Source organism: Fistularia commersonii, chromosome 32 (assembly GCF_037954325.1).
Source record: "Fistularia commersonii isolate RoL2024-O1a breed Wild chromosome 32, RoL_Fcom_v1.0, whole genome shotgun sequence".
Taxonomy (NCBI): Eukaryota; Metazoa; Chordata; class Actinopteri; order Syngnathiformes; family Fistulariidae; genus Fistularia; species Fistularia commersonii.
In genome coordinates, this window is record NC_141315.1 from 6,086,846 (window position 1) to 6,109,884 (window position 23,039).

General features: G+C 41.1%; 2 protein-coding genes across 2 annotated transcripts in view; one reads left to right on the forward strand and one right to left on the reverse strand.

Moving 5' to 3' along the window:
* Positions 1-1,439: 1,439 nt before the first annotated feature.
* chac2 (ChaC, cation transport regulator homolog 2 (E. coli)) lies at positions 1,440-5,581 on the reverse strand. Its single transcript, XM_086139623.1, has 3 exons — positions 5,247-5,581; positions 4,846-4,881; positions 1,440-2,315 (listed from the first exon to the last, which is right to left on the reverse strand). Exons 1-3 carry the CDS (start codon positions 5,379-5,381, stop codon positions 1,926-1,928), a joined length of 561 nt encoding a protein of 186 aa, XP_085995749.1. The 5' UTR covers positions 5,382-5,581; the 3' UTR covers positions 1,440-1,925.
* Positions 3,835-23,039, forward strand: part of nrxn1a (neurexin 1a) — an 83,445-nt gene continuing 64,240 nt past the window's right edge. Inside the window, exons 1-2 of the mRNA XM_086139615.1 lie at positions 3,835-3,904; positions 21,179-21,304. The gene's annotated coding sequence lies outside the window, so the exon portion shown is untranslated. The remainder of the gene's footprint in view (positions 3,905-21,178; positions 21,305-23,039) is intronic.

Below are 23,039 nucleotides of genomic sequence, written 5' to 3' on the forward strand. Positions count from 1 at the left end.
ATTCCAAAAAAAAGAGAACCATATAAAGAATTCTTAAAATGCTCCTATCCCTATACTACCCAGCCCTGCTTCATGATCATCCATCCTCAGGTTGTGATATTCGAAGTCCAATCCATGTGGTGCAAGAGGAAGACTGAAAAGGGTAAGTTCATAAAAATGAATCCTTTGATATAACACAAACTAACTCACGTGTCACCAAATTATTTTATCAAGGCCCACTGTTGCTTTTGGATATTCATTAGACCTTCAACTTTTCCATGTTTATACTGGATGGCTGATAGAAACAAATCTGCTCGTGTTTTTAGGATAATTTAGCCGTACTAATGCATTAGCTACCAAACTGGTTCTTTGATGAAATGTTTCATATTTAAAAGTGAGATATTGAATGTGCAAAAAGCCATGCATATCTTTTTTTTTTTTCTCTGAAGTATCCAAATGACCTTTTTTTTTTCCAAGTGGTTAGTTTCTCGGATTTTAAAATGTTCCCCGACTGAATGTAAACTAACATCTCACATATTTATAACTGGCTTTGCCTTGAAAAATCATTTTCTGTTGAACTTGTGCAGCTGTGTTTCCCAGATATATGAAAAGTTTATGACTTTTTGCTCCGTGCAACATTTCAGGAAAATCCATCAGAGTGCAGATGTCTGTGGGCCAAATCTGGGGTTTTGGACTGTGAGCAACAAACTGGCGTTGCTGCTTCATGCTCTCTGCCACACCAGAGGCTACAATATCTTCTGCACGGCCAAGCATCCAGATGTAGTAATATGAAGTTGATTTTATGAAGTCAACTATTTATAGATTATATAGAAATGGATGTCGAAATACTTAACCGGCTGTTGCACCGCTTACCCGTATCACATCCCATGAGCCCCTGTTCATAACCTTCGTCCAACTTGCCTGTTGCACTGCGTCAGATCATCGGCTTTATTATTTATCATTAACTGTTGATTGTATGCGTGAAAATGTTCACACGTATGCGAAATTTTGCTCTGGTTGAAGGTAAAGAATAGCTGGACAAAGAACATTATAAACAATACCGCATTGCAGATTGCAGTAAGTAATAAGGTGATGATCCACATGAGTAATGTGGTCAGTAAAGTATTGCAAAGATGAGGTAATTAAAGAAGTAAAATGATCAGGTACAGATGTTATCGTTGGTGCACGACATGATGTGTGAGGTGTTTGGGGATTTATGGTTTTTAGAATAATGATGGCTTGTGGGGGAAAAAGCTGGTGGTGCTGGCGTACAGTGATCTGTCCCGAGCCAGTGCAGAAATTACTGTCTTTGCCGGGCCCCTTTTTGATGGCACCATCGATGTTGGAACGGCCATTTAAGGTCTTGGGAGATGATGGCGCTCATGGCTGTTCAGCTGCCATTTGCATGCGGGTCCCTAACTATATTGACCTTGATATGTTCACACAATTGTCCACACTGTACAAGGTGTACATGTTTATTCAGACATATAATACCCTCTCAACATTTACCTGTAGTTCAACACATTTCTTGAGTGGGATGAGACTATTTTCCACATGCAAAGCCCATTTTCACCTTGCATTAGCCCTAATGCCTAACCCAGACCAAGCCGCCAAGTATGGTGAGGATTAAGAAGCATGTGATTCTTGATTTCTGAAAGGAGTGCAGAAAAATAACAGGCAAACTCACAAACATTATTTAAAAAGGTACAGGTCTGATCCGCCTCATAGGATCAATTCAGTTGAGCTCGAAGCATGCATCTATATGTGCCTTTATTTGTTTATTTTAAATCACCTCGTGTGCTAAAATCCTGCTGCTTTTATCGCCGAACACAATAAGGCATGGATATTGCCAATACACTGTCTCTGCCTGACACAAAATCCTGATTTGAACTATACATCGTAAACCCTGAGATTATTTGACCAGATTTCTACCTGCAGCACCCCGCTCAGCCTGTTTGAGTGTGTGAATGCTTCTGTTGTAGTCTCTCTCTTACTAATGATTCAAGAGAAAAAAGATGAGCGTCTGAGTCCTCGGGGAGGATAGTCCTGACGGCGTCAGCGAGTTGAAATAGATATTCAGTGTTCTGGCCACTCGGACCGGTAGAGTTGATGATCTGGTTGGCGATGTCTTCCAGCGGAGCGGGGCCGAGGTAGTCGGGGTTGTCCTGGGAGCCGATGTAGAGCAGCGTCTGGCTGGGCAGGGGGCTGAGTGGTGGACGGGGATAAAAGGTCACCCCAATGACCTGGTAGCCGCCTTTTTCTCTGTAGTCGAGGTAGCTCTTCACTTCCTCCTCACGGCCCCTCGGAAGCTTGTAGGCAACTCCCCACACGCAACCCTGGATGAAACCCAAAGACAGTGACATTTAAATTGTGCTGATTGCAATTAACTTTTGTTTTTTTCCGAGTCCCGTCACTTTCCCAGGAGCCAAATGTGCCTTGTTTACGGTTTCTGACTGACAGGATGAAACCCAGCATTATAAAAAATCGGGTTCATGTTCCTCGCCATAGGGAGGTTTGATATTTCTGTGGAAAAAAAGCACTAAGCATCCATTTGAACACATCCCAAGACAACATGCAGCATATTATGGAGCACATTATCCATTTGATCATTATGTTAAAAATAAATGGCTAGTTATTTGAGTTCAATGGGCTTAGTTAATGACAGGTTAGGGAGAGAGTTACTTTTGATTTGTTCACGATCATCGAATGATTTCCAGAGGCAAAAAAAAAACATAATGCATCCATGAAACGGTGCACGCACACAGTTACACCGGAGATATCCATCAGTCACCTCCAAATGCCTATGTATATTCTTGCCTAGTATTGTTGCATCATAAGATACGGTGAATACGTTATCTTTTCACATCACCTGCTACGCATTATCTCCCATCCAAGGGCACATAACAATGCATAAAGCTTTCCTTTGTTTCGAGGTATGAGATACAATCTTTGAACAGTGTGGACTCCTGTTGGTGCTGTTCACCGTCCCCTGTCACTTAGGAGGCTGTTACTATAATGTAATCCAGTGTTAAATCCTAGGTTTAAAAAAAAGAGCTTTTAATTTAAGGCATTACATGAAATAAATCTGATCATATATGACTTGAAAGCGTTTCCGTTCTATTACCCGGACTCTCATTCGTTGTAACCTATCTGGTAACAAAAACAGGCTGCTAGTTTGCTGACCTGGATCCCCTTGTAATACACAGGGAGATTATCAAGGTGAGTTAATTACAACCCTCAGGCAGTCATTATCTATAACGCCAACATATAACATTTGTTTTGACTGTTCTGCCATGAGAACATAATTAAGTCAAATCCATCTTCCTTAGACAATCAAGTAGTTATGAAAAGTGACAGAGGTTACCCAGTCAAATAACAAAGGGTGGTTGTACACACCCAGGAAATCCTTATTTTGTTCCTTTTGGGTCATTTTTACACAACCCAGAGTGCTAAAACAGTTGAATAATTAGCCAATTAACATTGGTAAAATATCAAGTAAAAATGCCAGACCTCTGTTAGTGTCTGCCTTTTTCCAAGATGTTTTTGACAGTTTTATAGCACGCTGTGGTGAATTGCTTATAATGACCATGCAACCATACAAGACATTTGAAGGAAAGTATACTATTTAAACTGTGTTTTGTATTTCTTCATACCAGTTACAAAATACACATTGTCTTAATTGTGAGTGAACATATTGTCCTCTCGAGTCTTTATTGCGACACTAACGTTTTGCAATAAATAATTGTTGCTGGCAGCTGCCTTTTGGAAAACTGGCTTTTCTGTTTTCGCTGTGGTGTAACAGCAGCTGGCACAATCCAGGTTTCCTTTTTCGCTGTTTTGAAATCTACATCTGGGACGGTTTTCTAGATCGGTTCAACGGTTTCTTCAACCATCCCTTTTTCTCAGATCGCTACAAACATCTTGGGTATGTTTTTTTTTTTTTTCGTGCAATTACCAGTATACTGTTTAGATTACAACATCCAATATCTAATACTCAGCCTGCCCATTATCACTTGGCTTCTTATTTTTATTTTTTTCATTGCATGACTATACTTGCATGACTATGCTCCTTCTCTACACCCAGTCAACTGGAAATGCCAATCTGTCAGTAAATAACCAGGGCTGCACTTTATAATATATTCTGCACTGCACTATGGCCTTCAACTCTGACTTCAATAAGCCTGTATTGTATTCTTCTCCCCTTGTTTTTTTTTGGTCTTTTTTTTTTAACTTTTGTCAATTTGTCATTGCTATAGCCAACTCTTATTTATAAACTGATACGTCTAGCGAAAATTGTTTTATCTCGTGTGTCCTTTTCCAAGCATGACCATAGTTCCCTTCTAGATTTGTTTTAAGTGTTTGTGATTTAATGCATGCATCAGGAACTCACTCACTCACTGAAATATACAGAATGTGTGTGTGTGTGTGTGTGTGTGTGTGTGTGTGCAGAAATATATGATAGTGGGACTTTTTTCATGAGTTTGTTTCCCCTAACCTGTGCCTTTTACAGTAAAGAGCTATAAAATCAACCTCCCAAACATACACACACAATGTGAAAGCGAAAGCGGGGGAAGGAAATGAAGTCATTTGTGGGTGGAAAAATGTCAAAAAAAAAATGCCAACGAAAAGTGAAACTTATGTCATACAGCAGTAGTGACATGACCACAGACACCCACACTGTGAAGCCTTAGAACTGCGCAGTAAATTAGAAGAAAAAGGAAAGGTGTTTAAGATAAGAAATGACTGGACTAAATGCCAAAGTCTTGGACTCTTTCCATCTAAGAAAATGTCTTTCTCCAGATGGAAAGAGACAAGACACTTTAGGGTGAATGGTTAAATTTTAAAGGTGGTCAAGGGGGAACGTACCTCTGGATCCTCCACCAGTGTCACCACCCTGCCCGGCTGAAAAAGACAAACATGCTTGTTTAAACTGCAGTCAAAAGCAAACAAAGCAATCTAGAAAGCTGTTTGATTTTAACGTAGACTTTAGTTACGGGGTATAACTACAGTATTATCACCCTATTTCAGCAGTTTGCACCGCTATGTATAATTATTAATATTATTCTTACTATTATAATGATCCGCCTTATTAATTTTTATTGTTTATATGAAGTATCATCACTCGTGATGTTAACTTAGCGTGTTATTACGACTGCATAACTATTCTATAGGTTTTACAGACTTGAATGGACGTTCGTTCACATGAGTGATGGTGAGGTCACACGGCCCGACAGGTCTCAGAGCCGGTAAAGCAACGGCGCACTTACTTTGCCCGGAACCCCCCGGTGGTCGGTGCTGCCCTGCCAGAAGCGACGGCTGAAGCCTCTGATGTAACCGACTCTCTTCTCCTCGAAGGGGAAGTCAACCTTCCATATCAATGACCCGTAACCGAATACCCACATGGCTGAGCTCTGGCTCTTACGTCCCGGTTAAAAATGAGTCGTTAACTGATGGACCGACTCGGCGGCGGTTTTTTTTTTTTTTGTTTTTTTTGGAGGGAGGAAGATGAGACAAATGTCCGCCTCCAACGACGGAGACTATTTATATCGGACACATGTCCTTCTGGGACGGTTCTTGTTTGTCTGTGGCAACGCACGGTCATTGTCAAGTCACACTTCTGGTTTACGTAAGCGTTCACCGTTACGTACGAAGACTTTCAAAATAATTGTCACGTCTAAAGCTACGTTCCAAAGTCTCGCTATGCTAGCACTAAATGTGACGACGACGTAAGTACTTAAACAAAAATATGTGTTTTATTACAACTCCGTTTCGTGTTTTTGGACTCGTTCCTTTTTTAATATCGCGGTGAGATAGTGTTTTTTACGTCAAGTTTTTATTTTGAAAGCTAATCCGTCGTGCCGGATGTGGCTGTATTATGTCAGTGTAGCTCGGCTTACCCGGCTCGGCGTGTGTCACTGTATTTCCCCCGTTAGACGTGCAAGTTAGTTCTGCTTTCGGTAATTGTCAGTCTTTATCTCAAAGACGCAGGCGGCGGTGACGTTCTTCCCCCAGTTTCATGCAATCTGAACATCTATACGTTTATATTTCTAATTTCATATCGATCAGTATCTCCTACTGTACATATTATTAATACACACAAATAAGAAGGTCATCGCCTTGTCATAGAAAAAAAAAACTTTTTTTTCCCTAAAAGATCTTATATTTTTAATGTCATGAATTTTAATTTACTCAACTTGGGGTTAAAAAAAGTCAATATGCTATGACCAGAAAAGTTCCTGTTCCTTAATATAATCTGCTTTCAATGGATGTCTCCCTTTTTGTCTTTTCTTGGCATAATTGTGCTCATAACAAACCGGTGCAGGCCGTTTGGGGACTCCGGCCTTGCATGCTGACACCAGGGGGTGCTGAGTTTCTATTTCCCATGGTGTAGAAATGCCCCCCCCCTCCTCTCTCCCCAAAAAGAAACAAACAAAAAAAAAAAAACCCTCATGTTTTTCATGTGTTTGTGAACACTGATTTGGAAGCTAATAATGTGCGCAACAGCAGCAGTGTGTAAGTCAGCTCATCATTCTGCCTCAGAGAACAGCTTGTCAGCACACCTTTCATGTAACACATTTGCCTGGAGTTTGGAGAGGCAGATCTGAAATCCACAGCAGGGCGAGACAATGTTGTGTGTGTGTGTGTGTGTGTGTGTGTGTGTGTGTGTTTGTGAGGTCGGGGGCTATCTGCCACGAAAAGTGAACTCTGCGAATGCACCTGAGCGCCACGTGCTGCGTTGAGGCTTCTGTCTGTCTGGTTGGCGGCAGTCGAACAAATCTGGGCTCTGGGTAATGAAGTCATGACAATGAAAAATACACTATGTGCTTTTGCAAAAGCAAGCTGTGGCTGCAGGCTCAACAACAGATTCTTCAAGGTTTCCAGCAATGTTGCTTGAAACATCATTATACTTCATGTGCGTCAAAGCAGGTTCCGGTGACATCCGTTGCTGTTTATATTCATCGTAAACCACTACTGCTACAAACCTCCTGCGGATACATCACATATAATGTTTACATGAATTTCTGGCTCAAAGTCCTCTGGCAACATTTTGTGCAGGATTTGTTTCTTTTCTCCTGAAAAGACGGGCTTTTGTTTGGAGTTACGAAGCAGTGTTTGCTCTGTGAAAAATGTTTGGAAGATGAGTCAGAAAGATGTTGAGGAAAGGAGGCTAACTCAAGTGGAACTAATTTACTGGGAAATGTGCAGTTTGTCCGTCTGCTTCTGACAAAATTAGAAAATAATTTTGTTTTAAAGAGCGTGTAGCTTTCAAATGTCTCACGGACCACAACCTCAGGTGTAATCCACGGGTTATTGCCTCCAAATGAAAGAACCGCGTTTGAGTCAAAATTGCCAGCCCATTTTTCATGATTATACGACTTCATCATATTTGGAGAAAGGATGGAGGACCATGTTGTTTTGGGGTCGGATCCAACAACCCCGATCAAACACAGCAAGATTTTTTATGTCTGATTAATTTAAGCAAACATTCTTGAATGATATATATGATAATTGTGACAAATTGTTTCCTGAATAATGTGATAATCATACCTAATTGATTGTACACAAGGCGCATGCTGGCACACTGGTTAGCCTCACAGCAAGAGGGTTCCTGAATTTATTCCAACAGGAGGCCTTTCTGTGTGGAGTTTCCACATTCTCTTCATGTGGGTTCAGGCTGGGTTTCTTCTGGGTTGAGAGAGTGAATGGTTGTGTATCTCTTCATCATTTTAAAGCGATTGCCAAAGTCATTATTTGACAAAAACTTTTTGGGGGACCTAAATTAACTCCTTTTTCAACATATGGGTCATTTTTTGTGTTTTCAGAAAAACTTGAAAAATTAACTCATGCTGGGCTTACACCCAACGATTTTCCCAATAACTGACTTACAACTGAATGTCGGAAGGAAATCTTGGAGTTTTACTGGAATGTTACAGGTCCCATCATTTTGGTCGTTAAGTGGAAGGTAGCAATCTTACAGTCTTTGAGCAGTTGAAGATCAGACTTTTCCTAGTTTTGGGCACACGACAATATCAAAAGTATCTGATATTATCACAAATCCTTCCGTCTTTACAGTGATGTAATACAATGAGCAACCAATAGATTTGCTCTAGCAAAATTGTAGAGGGTACCTGGAAGACAAGAAATCACCAGTGCGGTATTGGAACAGAGACTGTATTTGTTGGCGGTATGGTTGAGTGGAAACGGCAAAGGGGGTCCCGATCAGTATGGACTGTCCAGAAAGAGGAGCGGTTGGTGGAGCTGAACAGCCCAGCCTGTACGATGCCCACATTCTGAGTTGTCATCTTTTCTTGTTGATCTCAGTTCTTCTGCACAAACCACTGCATACACTAGGGCTCCTGTAGCAAAATGCTGCTTCGCCTCCATTTTGTAAGTTAGCACTAAGACAATGATAGGAAAACATTGCATGGTGGGAAAAAATAGCTGAAAGAATCTAGTTGTACTCTTGTAATTTGTGACCCTGTAAGATTCAGTTTTTGTAAAGTCTCAGACTACACTTAGACTTAAACTAGTCTTCAGATGTGAGCAGATGTGAGATAATAGTTTTCCACGAGTCTTTTCCAAATGAAAGTCTTCAGATGTATTGGTGGCATTATGCGATTATTTCAAGGAAGCGCCGATATGACACGAATGAGAGCGAATAATTGTGTCTCTATATGAGGTGTGGTTGGTTGTATATCTATTTGACGCAGGAATGAGAGTGAATGGTTGTATGTCTCTAAATGTGGCCCTGTGATCGAGTGGCGACCAGGGTGAACCTCTGCCCCTTGAACCTCTACCCAATGACACGCACTGTTCTAGGGTTTACACTTTAAGTTTATTCACAGCTCTAAACACTCACCCAGAACCCTGAGTGCAGGAACAGCAGTACAGATAATAAATAAATGTATATAACACTGTAAATGTTAATGTAATGTAATGTTACTGTACAATAAATGTGTAGTCACTGCGATTAATCCAACAATAATATGTTGTGAAATTAAAGTGACAATGTGTTATCGAATGAGCGCTTTATATAATAACATTTTGGTATTGATTTTTGATACACGTTTTGTGCAGCTGGTGAGAGAAATGTATTGCGTGTATCCTCTTGGCCTTTGAGGAAGCCTGCTTTTCCTCAGCGGTCATCTGATCCCAGAGGTTGTTGAAAGAATCGCTGTATTTAAACCGTGATCTCACCATATCAAATAAGTTGTCGTTTAGAAAACCGTCAGCACGGCTGACATATCTGCTCTGGTCTTCTGTTATCCAACTTGCTGTTTTTCTAGTTTCCTTTGCAACTTTGGACGTCCGCGTTACATTAACTTATATTCTCATAGGTCTCTTTTTCCCTCCCTCACAAGCACATCCTCTCATTTTCATTGTCTTTTCTGTTCACGCCGCACCACAAGAGACGCCTCTTGTTCTTCTCCTGCGCAGTCTGCTGTGTATTCATAAGGGAGGTGACCAAGTTACAACTTTATTACACCATCTCCTTCTTTTCCCCTTCCTCATCTGTACAAGGTTCCTTTCATCAATGAAAGTCCACATTTTGCTCAACGTCTCATCCGTATTAACATTTTTCTTTCTTAATGTCTGCTCCTCCTCTGAGTGGGCTCGTTCAGGCCCAAACCCCTGAAGAACGGAGTTTGCGAGGGAGTCTTTGTCTCGCTTCCGAGTAATTTTGGGCCTTTTCTGTGTCACGCTATTCGCTGCTGAAATGTACTCGCAAGATCAGGATCTTCTCTGGGGATGAATTATGAGTGAGAGGTTCCTCTGCGTGTCGGCCAATAGAATGAACATGCTCCTTGTTATTGGTCACGGCTCGAGCGCTGCTGCTTACTTCCAGCCGGCTCTCAAAAGGTTACACGGTTTTTACTCAGCTTTGAAAAGAGATTGCTGTATTCCTTCAAACTTTTTTTTCCTTTTCATTCTCCATCTACTGGCTCGTCCAACTAACCTCCATTATTAAGTTGTTCTTCTGCTGCGATTGAGGTCTACAAAAGCCATCCAGAGGGCTCTCCCATATTGACTCGCTCTCACTGCAACAGTCGAGCACAAAGAAGCTCTTGATCCTCTGACTCCATTTCAGCAGCCATTGTGCGGCATTTGCCAGCTGTGCCATAAAAGACAACTATAGCTATGTGGAGAGCAGAGTTGAGTGGGCCATTTTGGGCTCAGAGGCCTCACTTTGATCCCGAACTGCTAAGATTACTCCTGAGATTTCTCTTACAGCTTAAATGCTGTCTCGAAGAATGCTCTCATATCTCAGCACTATTTTTGCTAGCGCAGTATTATGATAAGGAGAAATGTGTGAATGACTGAAAAACAAAGAAGTCTTTAATCGAATGCCAAGGTTTGACCGGGGTGGAGCATCCATCAGCATGATTCTCCAGCCCCCATTTAGGCCCTCATTTTATTTATATGTTACAAACCATAATTGATGATGTGGTTGAATTATTAATGACTATCTATCTATCTATCTATCTATCTATCTATCTATCTATCTATCTATCTATCTATCTATCTATCTATCTATCTATCTATCTATCTATCTATCTATCTATCTATCTATCTATCTATCTATCTATCTATCTATCTATCTATCTATCTATCTATCTATCTATCTATCTATCTATCTATCTATCTATCTATCTATCTATCTATCTATCTATCTATCTATCTATCTATCTATCTATCTATCTATCTATCTATCTATCTATCTATCTATCTATCTATCTCCATAGTTTGTGCATATTTTTGCTGATTTTGCTGGGAAAGTTTTGAGACTCCTTACTTGTTTTTAGGTTTTCTTTCTTATTTTTGCCAAAGACTCTCTCAATTAATTGAAGTCCTTTTCACACCTGTATGTTCTTTCTGAGAAAACTAGGTGGAAAAAAAAAAAGAAAGAAATGTGGATGATTCAATTTTGCATCATCATTTTCAGTGCTACAGTATATAGTCAGACAGTACGGTATGGATATGCTGCCCAACTCCATTGTTTTGCTGTCCTAAAATGGTTAAAAGAAAAACAAAATGTATTCAAACTTTGAGTATTTTAAAAATGAATATTCAAAGAAATTGTCAGAGATGATAGGTACTCCATGAGAAACTGCAGGATTTTATTTAACAGTTGTATTCCCATGACCCTCCCACAGCTCAGCGCCCCTCTTTTTAAGGAATGTCCTCTAAAAGACATTTTGACAATATAGAAGGGAAATACCTTCGATGTTGTTTTTTGCGAACCACTCAGAGCAGAGTAATATCTGTGCTGTTGACTTTCTTCGAAATGGGCTGTTAAAACACCTACATTAGATTACTGCTGGTGCTAATTTGTTTTATAATAATGAACCACAGGGTACTTCTACTCACTGCCTGATATCAAATAGTACAACTTCTTTCTGGCACACAGTTTAATATGGCTTTTTTTCCCCCTCATTTAATTTATTTGGTCAGATAAAAAGCTATCTAAATTGGGGTCATTGTAACCTTTTGGAGTCTTTGTAAAGTGCCTGATCACTCAACATACATTTGCAGTCTGACTTGCATTGAGTAATACGTATATTTCTCACTTGTATCTGGCATTGCTGAGGGGATAAATAAAGCTTAAGTCCAGTCACTGCTATGGTAAGTAATGCCCTAAAGCTTCCCTAAGCTTCCCCAAAGTCTATAACTTTATCAGCATGTTTGAGTGAGAGGCATGAAATGTTATGGGAGACGGGATCAGACAGGAGAGCTGTTGGTTTTTTTTTGCTAGATTCTTTATTCTCTGGGACGGTCCAGCCAATGTCCGCAAACATTATGTTAACACAATTTTCTGTAACCCATTTTTGTAATGGGATTTGAAAAAAAATGGATGGGGTGGGGTGGGGGGTTAAAACAACCCGTAATGAATAATATCAAAAGATGATTTAAGTGGCCATATTTTACTCTAAAAATATTTACCATATTTTTTGAGTTATGAATCTCTTTTTGGCTGTCATTTCAGAGTATCTGCTGCAGAGTAATCACCCAAGTCCATTGCTGGATAATTTTTTTTTTTTTTAATTTTGCACCAATTTTTGATGTGATTTTTGGATTTTTCAGTCTCATTTATCTGCCTTCTGTAGAATTCTAACTTTTAAAAACCTCTGCGGAGAAGGGTCTGGTGGTGCAATGTGGAGCTCCACAAGCTTAGCAAGCTACAAAGACATACAGGATGAGGCTAACTCATTTATTACCTTTACCACTTATCCTGCACTTGGGGTCCCGGAGCTGCTGGAGCCTATCGCAGTTGTCACCGGGCGAGAGGCAGGGTTCACCCTGGACTGGTCAATTGCGGGGCCCAATTTGGACACACACAACCATTCACATGTCCAGGCAATGTTGGGTTTCCATTGAAGCCACTGGATGTTTTTGAACTGGGGAGACGAGGGAACAGGGAGACTCCAGACAGTGAGGCCCTCTGTCTTGATCAAACCAAGGACCTTCTTGCTGTGAGGAGGTGGCTAACCACTGCACCGCTGTACACTCCCCCAAACATTCCCCCCGGAGGCAAAACAATCCTTTTAAAATATACAGAACAGGGGCATTCGGTTGTAAAGAAAATGGCAGATTGATGAACAGCTAAGAGGTCCAAAATTTTACGATTCCTCTACAGAAGAACAGAAATATCTAAACTGCATTTCCCATCGGTATCCAAAGCTTTCATGCTGCACTTTCGTGTAATCCAATCAAGCGTTATGCAGTTAGACGGAACTGTGGGAAGAAAAATGTCTCAGCACTTTGGATTTGAAAGGGAACAAGTGTGGAGATTCAAGAGCGAGATGAGTCAAAGCCAGAGTTGGATGAGAGCTAGCATAACGCAGATAGGGGCCAAAGTGGAGTCATAGCCATCAGAGCAGAGGGAGCCAGTGATGGTGCCAAACTGGCTGAAGAGCCGTTGAGAAGACGGAGCTGAGTGAGCTGATGCCCGTTCTGGAGACGAGTAGGAGTCGATGTCAAAGAGCGAGTCTCGCTTTTTCACTGAGGATGCGGGAGTTGATGACGACGAAGACGATGAGTGTAGTCTGAGTTGCGTCAGAGTGGAACCAACCAGATAATTGCTGGAAAAGCGCCAGTGTGAGGCTGCTGGAGTCTGCTGAAATCAGGGAGGAGGTGGGAAGTGAAGTCAGGGAGGAGAACTGAGATAAAGAGTCATAAAGGACTGGGGATTCCATTTTACACCGTTTCTGATCTTAAGCATGTGTCGTGTTTTAAGGTATGAGAGAAGTGTGAGGCTGATGAAGAAAAATTGTGCTGTCATTGAAGATTTTGAGGCTGGCAGGTGAAGAGTCCTGATTTGACACCATGAAAAAGGAATCTGTGACTCTGGCTGGAGACAGAATATTTTACTCTCCGCTCTGGCACCTTGCACAGCAAACACTTTCTTTACTTTGCCATAAATATTGTCATCTGCAGTTCGCATGTAGCCACTTTGATCTATTTACTATTTTCAGTTTTATCAACACAGTATGTTATCCAGATCAGGTAGTGGGTTGCAGCCGCAAGCAGTCATGTTTGCACTTCTCATCCCGCAAATTAAGCAATTAATTAATTTCTTATCTATACTGTCCATCCTTTACTCAGGCTCATCGGGTATTTGCGCCTATCCTAGCTGTGGCGAGAGGCAGGGTTCACCGTGGCCTGGTCATCAGTCGATCATTGACCACATATAAAGACATACAAACATTCACTGTCTCATTCACATATCTTGGCAATTTAAGATCTCCAGTGTACTTGTTGCATGTTTTTAGATTGTGAGAGGAAATCATACATACTGTACACCATGGAGAACATGCAAATCTCCACACAGAAAGCCCCGAACTAGAAATCGAACCAGGAACCTTCTCGTTTCAAGGTGGAGGCGCTATCTGCTGTGCCACCATGCTTCCAAATCCCTTTTTTTGGTTGAAAGCTTGCATGGCATCAAAAGATTAATTTGTCAATGCAGATTTTCAGGAGGTGTTAAATGTAGATCGACCATCAGTCCATCACAACCTGTTATTGCTGTTAGGGGTCCAGCACAAACATCATTCCCAGGAAAAAAACTTCAGAATGTTTTTGTTTTCGTTCATCTTTCAGGTGAATATCACCACCCAAATTGAGTTCACTTCATTGGGCGTCCATCCCGTGTTTACAAGAGTGCCTCTGTGGCCCACTCTCAGTAGTTTTTGGCCGAGTCTCGAATCAAATCAGTCCTTCATAAGATTGAGTTGACTTTGTTTTTACAACCAGTTAAGTGACGCTTGGCCAATCTGCAGACAGAAATGTAACTTGTGCTCAGCAGATAGGTGTGTTTGCCAGGCTGGAAGCAAGATATTTTATAGCATTAAACCAGTAACTAAGCTGCTTGTTTGTAAAATTCCAGTTGTTTGTTGCATAGAGGTTGACAGCAGGACTTCATTCCACACTTTGGAACTCTGACAAAGACTGCAGTCTTTGACTCTTTTGGCGCGGTGAACAAATGTAATCTGGGTTACATCTTACGATAGACCTGTCATCTGAATCAAAACAAACCCAATCGTGAAAACTGAAAGATGTTTATATAACTGTCATATGTCCAGTGGCTGTGGAAAGCTGTTTTTATATTAACTGAAGCACATTTTTTTTTGGTATTTGTTTTGGTCTCCGGAAACCTAGCCGACAGGAGCAAGACCCTAAATATTTTGACTGGTGAATTTTCAGTTAAAAAAGTGATGGGAATTAAATAACAAAACACCAAAAACAGCTATGGAGGGCTGTGGAGCATTAGACATTGTCATGACAAATTATGGACATTGGACCTGACAATCTATCTGCAATTTCCTGTCATGAGACTGATAAAGGATTATCTTATCTATATTTAACCTTTAACTTCATTAGTGTCCAACTGGATGCCTACTTGGTGGCTTTTCATTTGGACTGTTATGTCATGTGCATTCCAAGTCTGGCATCAGTATGCTTTTCCTTTCTTCCACAGTGGCTACATGTGACTACCTCGGCGTGGATGTTCAGAATCTAAAGCATTTTGCATGGTTGTTTTACCTGGATTGTACTGCTGCTATATTTGTTGTACCCTCCTGTGACAGAAACCAACACGGTTTTCTTGGTTTGTTTTCTCTCCAATATTCTCCCCAAGTCCCTGCAAAAGGCAGGTCACAAGTACAATGGGATAATAATATCACGCCACTTTGTTTTTATTCAAATCTGCATTTAGGGGAAGAGTGAGATTATGTAATACTAATATAGGATGAAATGGTACAATGATATTTAGATAATTTCTTGATATTCAGGTTTGGAATTGATGGGAAAATGTAACAAAAAGAGACCACTTTTGTGTATGCGTGTGTAAATTCACGGTCGCAAATCAGAACATTGAAATAAAGGGACATGTTGAACATAAAATTAGTTTAGCATTATTATTATTTTTCTTATCATTCAGCCAATCCAAAAACATAAATTTAGTTTGCAACTTGTTGTATTAAAAATAGTCAAAAATCAGGTAGAGAGAGATGGACGAAGAATTAGATGAAAACTGGAAAATGTTGCTCAAGAGGGGATTTTTTTTGTTCAGGGATGTGTATTGTCTAATTGTACAACTGAGACAAATATTACCATGAAACTTCAGAGCTGATAACTCACACTTCCTTACTCTGTTTGACCATGCAAATTAGGTATTATGTAATAAAAAAATTCAATCATTTGCATAATGTCCAGAGCAAAAACCCAAGAAACATAAACACCTTGAGGAAAAGTATACTTTGGGTGTTGTTTTTCCGAGATTACATTCAGCCCTAAAACCTACCAGTGAACTGTGCTTTCCTTGAATCCAGTCTTGTTTCGAAAAAGAAGGATCTTCATATGTCATTGAAACTATTCCCCTGATCGAAACAGTAAACGCAGCTGTTTATTTGAAATGTTGATCACATTTTCCCCATGATTTCTTTTTTTTTTTTGTTGTTATTGTTGTTGTCGTTTGGAATCATGCTCATTCCACCAGTTGGAAGCAGTTACAAACCACAAAGGAGGGGAAGGGAATACACATTGTGAGTGTTTCTTGGTTATGCCAGCGGCAGCAAAACTTGAAGATTTTGCTGCTTTGAATCAAGTAATAGTTTTACTTAATATCCCCCTGCACACACAGATACACAAACACTCCCCCCCTTCTCCCTCCTTAAACCACATCATATTTTTTTGTACATCTGTTTTCGTACAGATTGACTAAGTAGATCCAAACCTCAATAGAACACTTTCTTGGAATTTGCATATTTTCCTGATTTTGAACCCGTTTTATTTTTAATTCCATCTACTATAGTATTTTAAAAAGGAAAAAAAATAGCCAAGCTAATCACATCCCTGCATTTGTTTAAATGTTGAATTAATCCCCTTAAATTAACTGCTGTATTAATTCTTTGAAATTAGACAATACAAGTGAAGTTCGATTGCCCTAGGATGTTGTTGAAAGAATTCTTTGAGACACATCATATGATGAATGCTTTACTTAACATGACCTGTGCTGTTTTTCCCACACCTGAACATTTGCATTTCCTATAAATATAACTGATTCATTTTTCCTATGAATCTTTATACTCGGGGTACTTACAGACTTAGCATCCCTCCACCATCTGCTCTTTGTTCCGTCCTATTTTGACAGTACTTGTAATAAGTGGCGGACTGGAAGCACAAATGGAATGGAACCAGTTTGTAGCTTGCAGTGAGGAGGCTGCCATGACTCTGTGATGTGTCAGATTGGAAATATAGCCGGGGCAGCTGGGAAGGTAATTGTTTTCCAGTGATGCCAAGGGTTACATGGGAAAGCTAAAGGAAAAAATGGGGAATGCAAACGCAGACAGGGAAGGGAGGGCATGACTAGGTGCACAACATAAAGAGCTATTCTCTCCTCATCCTCTTCTATCATTTGTATCACTCCATCCCCCCTCCTCCTCTCCACCCATTCCTTGTCCTCATAAGAGAGGACGCCTTCATTTTAAAGGTGCTACTAGGCATCTCCAGTAACTATGTGTGTGTTTGTGTGTGTGTTTTCATGACAGTTATGGGAGCTTGTCATCATGCTCCTCTAGATCAATGGAGCACAGTTGCCTAGCAACCTGCTGATCGGGTGGAAGGGGGCGGGGGAGAGAGAGAGAGAGAAAGAGAAAAAGAGAGAGAGAGAGAGCAGCATAAGATTAGAAAAGAGCGATGGAGAGGTCTGGAGAGGAAAGAAACGAAGGAAGGGAAGTGGGTGAGATCAACTGTATATAGGGGTGGACCACAGGAAATAGGAGCAAAGACTGGAGCTCAGTGTCTGTCTTTGTAACCTCCTGCAAGAGAAGGTTGAAGAGGTGTGAGGTAGTAGGTGTGATGTGTGAATCACGCATATGTGTGTTGCTGTGCGTGAGACTGTGCAACAGTAGTTTGGGACTGATGAGTTGATGTTGATACTATCGCACTGAAATAGAACATCAAAGCGCTGCCATGGTGACGCCAGCAGCAGTCTCTCTCATTTAGCTGCTGATTTAATTATCTTTATCTTAAAGGGGAACAAAGTGCTTAAATGCGATGCATTGGGAGGGAGCAGCGCTGGAGATAAACAGCAAGGAATGAGCGGGAGGAGGGAAAAAAATGGAGAGGGAACTTGAAGGGAGATGAATTTGGACAGGAGGAAATGAGCAGGGGGGTGGCGGGCATAAATAAGGAAGCGGGGGGGGGGGAGGCAAGGACGAGGAGAATGAAATGACTGCGAGAGTGGATGAAAAAAGATTCTGATCATCAGGTGCTGGTTGGCCTCTTGAGAAATGCAACCATATGCTCCAGATCATCTATGATATTTACACAGTCTCTCCGTCCCAGCCAGTGAAGGCGGTGAGGGTAGGGGGTGGAGGGGTGGAAATTAAAGGGTGCGGAGGGAGGAATGAGTGTCATTATAAACAAAGGGAGGGAGAGGCAGAGAATTAACTGAACATCCCGGAGGTAGACTCAGTGACTGAGTAAGAATAACATGTGGAGGCAGAGTGGCTGTTAAACTTTATGGAGGATTGAAAATGGACAATTAGCATCTCAACGATCTCACTGTCACCTGAAACATTCTCCCCTGTTGTCATAGTAACCCTCCTCTCCATGCTCACACCTCGCGCTACCCCTGTCTGCTGTGGCCTGAGCCCACATACCTGCAGACTGCAGCTCCAGGCAGAAGGGGCATTATTTGTATACGGTCATGGCACTTTGTATTGAATGCCGGTGATCCTGGGTCCACTGCACATCCATTCCTCTTTGGAGGAAGGCTCGCTCTTTTCTGACATCCACTATATTTTATATTATTACTTCCTCTCAGAGATCAGTAAAGTATTCCTCAACGAAAGATGTTTTCTAGAAATGTCTAGACTGCATTGAAAATCTTTAATGTGAAGTGCAAACCACTTCCTCTCACCAAGTACCAGCGCTCATCGTCATCGGTCTGAAAACACAAAGCGTATCCCTGGACTAATAATTCAAAAACATGAAGGAAACCTTTCGGAGAAAAACGCATGCTATCGCAGCGGCATATTAATGCTCAGGGTTTTGGAAGGGTACCAACAAGTCATTTTGTCACAGCAGATGTTTTGGCTTGTCACGGCAATAAAAGCAAATTTTAACAATGGTCTGGTTCAATTCCAGTGCCCCATTAAAACGTTACAATGTGACGGTGGGCCGGCAGTCACAAAATTAGGACCCTGAAGCTGCAGGGAAGGATATCATGAATTTCAGCATTTTCTAACCGTGCTTTGACAAAACATCCTCCTGGACCAAGATCTGTCTGATGTGTCCAGATGTCCAAAACCCAGAGCGGCCCAGTTGATCCTAGTGAAGGGCAACATCTTTCTCACGTAACATTGGAATAAATGACAATTTGAGATGCCTATGTTAGATCTAATTTTTGGAATCCAATTCAGTTTGGTCTTCAAATGTTCAACTTATGATTATGGCAAAAGTTTATCTGATTTGAAGACGGGTTCCAAGAACTGATCATTGAATTTCTCTCACTCCCTTTACATTTGCTGTTTTGATTTTATAATTTTGCGCAATATTTAAGATAATTTCTCCAAGGTAATTTTAACATCCGTGAAATATTCTATTTTGGCAGTGACACCGATGGTTTGTCGGTATCAGGTCAGCTTTCTGCCATACTTCTATGGAGTTATTTTGCAGTTATCATGTCATGTCTGCAAAGAATCATTTGCCTGACCCATTTATTTAAAATGTTAGGATTTAGAGGATTTTTCGATATTTTTCACCCTAGGGTTTAATGCATTTGTTATCAGGTCTACATCAACTACTCCTTTTTTCCCCCACATCTTTCAGTAAATATTTTGGATGTCCTCCCCAAAATGTATATGAAAAATTGCTTGTCTCATAAATACCTCAGGATCAGTATCTGTGAGGGTGCGAGTATATTCACTGACTCAATACCAACTAAATTATTGGTTCTGGAATGGAAACCTGCTTCTTTCCAGCTAGTCCCGCTATCTTTGACGAACACTGCATACAGGAAATTGATTTTTCTCCGCTGCTCTAAAACAGTAGCCTGCTCAGATCGAAGATTCACAATGACATGAGTTGATATTTCAACCAACCTGCCGCACACTGATCTATAACATTCTAAAGCCGCCGCAGCCACACGTGACAACCTAATATTTCCATATTTATGGCGACGGCAGCTCAGTCGGTAGAGTGGGCGTCTCTCCAAATCGTAAGGCTGGGGGTCCGATTCCGGGCTCCTCCTGTCTGCATGTCAAAATGTGCTTTGGCACTGAACACCCAGTTGTACCCGTGCATTGGCGCTGTGCATGGCAGCCCTGCCGCCACCGGTGTGCCGTTGTGTGTAAATTGGGGAACGCTATCTAGTGTAAAGCTCATTGAAACCCCAGGGTGTGAAAAGGCTCTATAAGTGGAGATAGTTTGCCAGAGCTCAAGCTGTTCTTCCTTTCTCTAAGTGATGACTTTTAAGTCTCTTTTTTGGTAGCTTATTGGCTGCAGCACCTGCGCCTGTCATTCAAATGTATTTGAAACTAATGTCATTACTGTGACACCCACCTCATGTAATCTAGTGAGAAACAATAAGGCAGATGGTAAATTATCAATCTAGCAAACTGATCTTAACTAAATAGCCATTAAATCCGGTGTGTTATGTGACAACAATGCTTTTTGATTTGCTTCTTATAACTGTCATCTTGCATGAAAAGAATGTTTAATGCTTCCTGTGAGCAGCATCTAATCGCATGACAGTTTCACGGGGCGAAGCGAGCCTTATGTTCTAAACACAGCCACTGGCAACTTGACAAGCTGAGTTGCACCTCCTTCAGCTGGCTGAGTCAAGTCATGAATCTCTGCTCTAAACTGGGATTTAAAACAGCGAAGAAGAATTGATTTCCAGTACATAACATTAGTCAGATGGAGCCAGTAAAATGTCAACAAAGTGGCAATGTTTTATACTGAAAATTCCTCGGATAAAATGGCTATGTGTACAGTGTGCAAGGCCGCAGTCACAATATACAGAGACAGAGTTAATTCATAATGTGTTTGTTCATATTTTACAACCTGAGCCAGGTCATACGACAATAATACAACCATATGACGTATAACATCCATGTTTCTACGGGGTTAGAAATGAATACAAATACCAAGGTCTTTTCCAGCAGTATTGTGCTGCATCAGAAATCATATCAGAATGTATAAAAAAAAAGGAAAAAAGGAACATTATATGAAGTTTGTTTACTGTTATGTGTGTGCGAGACAAAGGTAGTGTGGTCTGCATGTGAATTTGTTTTATTTAGTGCTTCTTTTGCTCCGTGAGGCGCAACTAGCTTCAGGCACTGGGCTGCTGGAATCTTCTCCTTGTGTGTTGTGCAGACTCAATGACATTTGCGAGACTACATGGTCTAAGGTCGAAGGTGAAATGTACAAGGCGATGAGGTGTACTTGTTACTGGCTTCTCTCTTCATTATCCAATCTGAAGATCCACACTGCAAGAAAAAAACTGCTGACCCTTGAACCCTAAATGTAGGGCAGGGAGAATCGCAGGTTGCCAGTGCCTGCATTGCCATGACAACCTGCGCCAGGTCAAGATTTATAATCATTGTGATGTGCACAAACACACACAGATACTGACAGTGGTGGATTGGAGGTGATGAACTATGGATTTTGAAGTTGTTTTTTTCCCCATTAGGCCAAATATGAATGCCGTGGATCATGTGACGGAGTGGCCATTTATTAATCAGAAGAATGGTGTCCAGCTTCCCCGGAGAGTTGAAGTCTTCTTGAGCAAGAACCCCTTCTAAGTCCACACGACCAGGTTGGTAACTTGAGCTTTTTTGGAACTATCTAGTCTGATATTTTCATTTAAAAGCCAAACCAGATGATGAGTGAAAATCAAACGTCAGGATGAAAATTTCCGACTTTTTCATAGACCGATCAGAAATGAAAAAATGAATCAGAGAAATGGCGTAGCCCGTCAAAACCTGAATACCTAGCGCTTTCCGAACACTTCCGCTGACATGGTAATGATGTCACATGGTGATGCTCCTTTGGCAACAGAGCTGCCGCTTTTGAGTTCAATCCGATATCTATGTCAAGCCTGATTTGAAATGTTCAAAAAAAAAAAAAAAATTTGGTGTCACCAAAGTGCTGTCTGATAGAAATGTAATGAACTTTTTGAGCAGGACCAGTAAAAGATGAACTATCAGACTGGGCGACTTTTGATCAGTTATTGTTGGATACTTTTTTTCTTTTCAATGCTTGCAAAATACAAAACGTGGCATAAACCAAACCATATCAAGCGGGAAGGTAGACTCCTTTTGTTTTTAGAATGAATTAAGTATCAAGAAGATGTTTTAATTGCCGAGTATAGCCAAACTGTGTAAATGGATAATGTCAACATTATAACATTAGAATGAAATCCCATCTAAAGTCAATGCGTGTGGATTTTGTAAATGAGGTAACATTGTGATGCAGAGCGGCACAGTACAAATAGCCCTCATTATGTTTTGTCTTTTGCTTTTTAAACATGTAAGCAAGCCCACCATCACACACACTCTAACCCCGCACTCAGTCACCCTCTTCACCTGCATCCGTGCACTCATACACAATCAGTCAGCCTTTGTTTGGTTCTTGTCGGTCACTCTCCATCTGCTGGTCAGATGATCAATGCTAATGCCTGTTGAGAGTTCTAATGACACACAGATCCATACGCAGATGGACTGGGCAATGGCTGTGCGCGCCCGTGCACGCTGACGGGTGTCCGTGTGCGCTTGTTTGCACACATGAGGTGATGTTATTTGTGTTCAGAAAATGCAATCCTTTGATGAGGACAGGTCAGCGCTATTGTTATAAATGAGAGTAGGGTGCTGGGAGATGACCTCTCTTGCCTCATTCACAAAAACGCACACATGCACACACGTATACACACATGCCCACGTGGCTGTTTGCACTATTGGCAAGTGGAATTAGTGAATGTATGAGCTACACAGAAACTCATTATAACACGATTAGAGACAAACCTCCCATTTAATCTCATTTAGAAAAGGGTGGTTGCCTGTCAGACACAGTCACATTCACACACTAACTCACTTATATTCGTGCACAAATACACACATTTGTACGTCCACCCTCTTTCGAGGAACGGCAGCTGGGAAGTCTGAAGCATAAACTGTTACAGGTGTAAAGATTGTGTTTTCGTTCCTTCTACATACATATTATTGTTCTGTTTATATCAACCATTAGGGAGATTTCTCTGCATGTGGCACTTTAGCTCCTCCCCTCCTCAACCCCCCTCTGAGCTGTTTGTCACCGTTCACAGCGTAAACTAGGTAAAACTGCACCATCTCTACCTCAGCTCTCACCTGAACACAACACTGACAAATGCACACACACACACACACACACACGCAAACACACACACACGCGCACATACAAATGCACACGTATATACACACTGGATGCTGACAGATAAGCTTTTATTTTTGGTTGTATATTGTCACTGCTGGCAGTTCCAACACATATTACCCGTGCACAAGCGCTCCGGCACACAC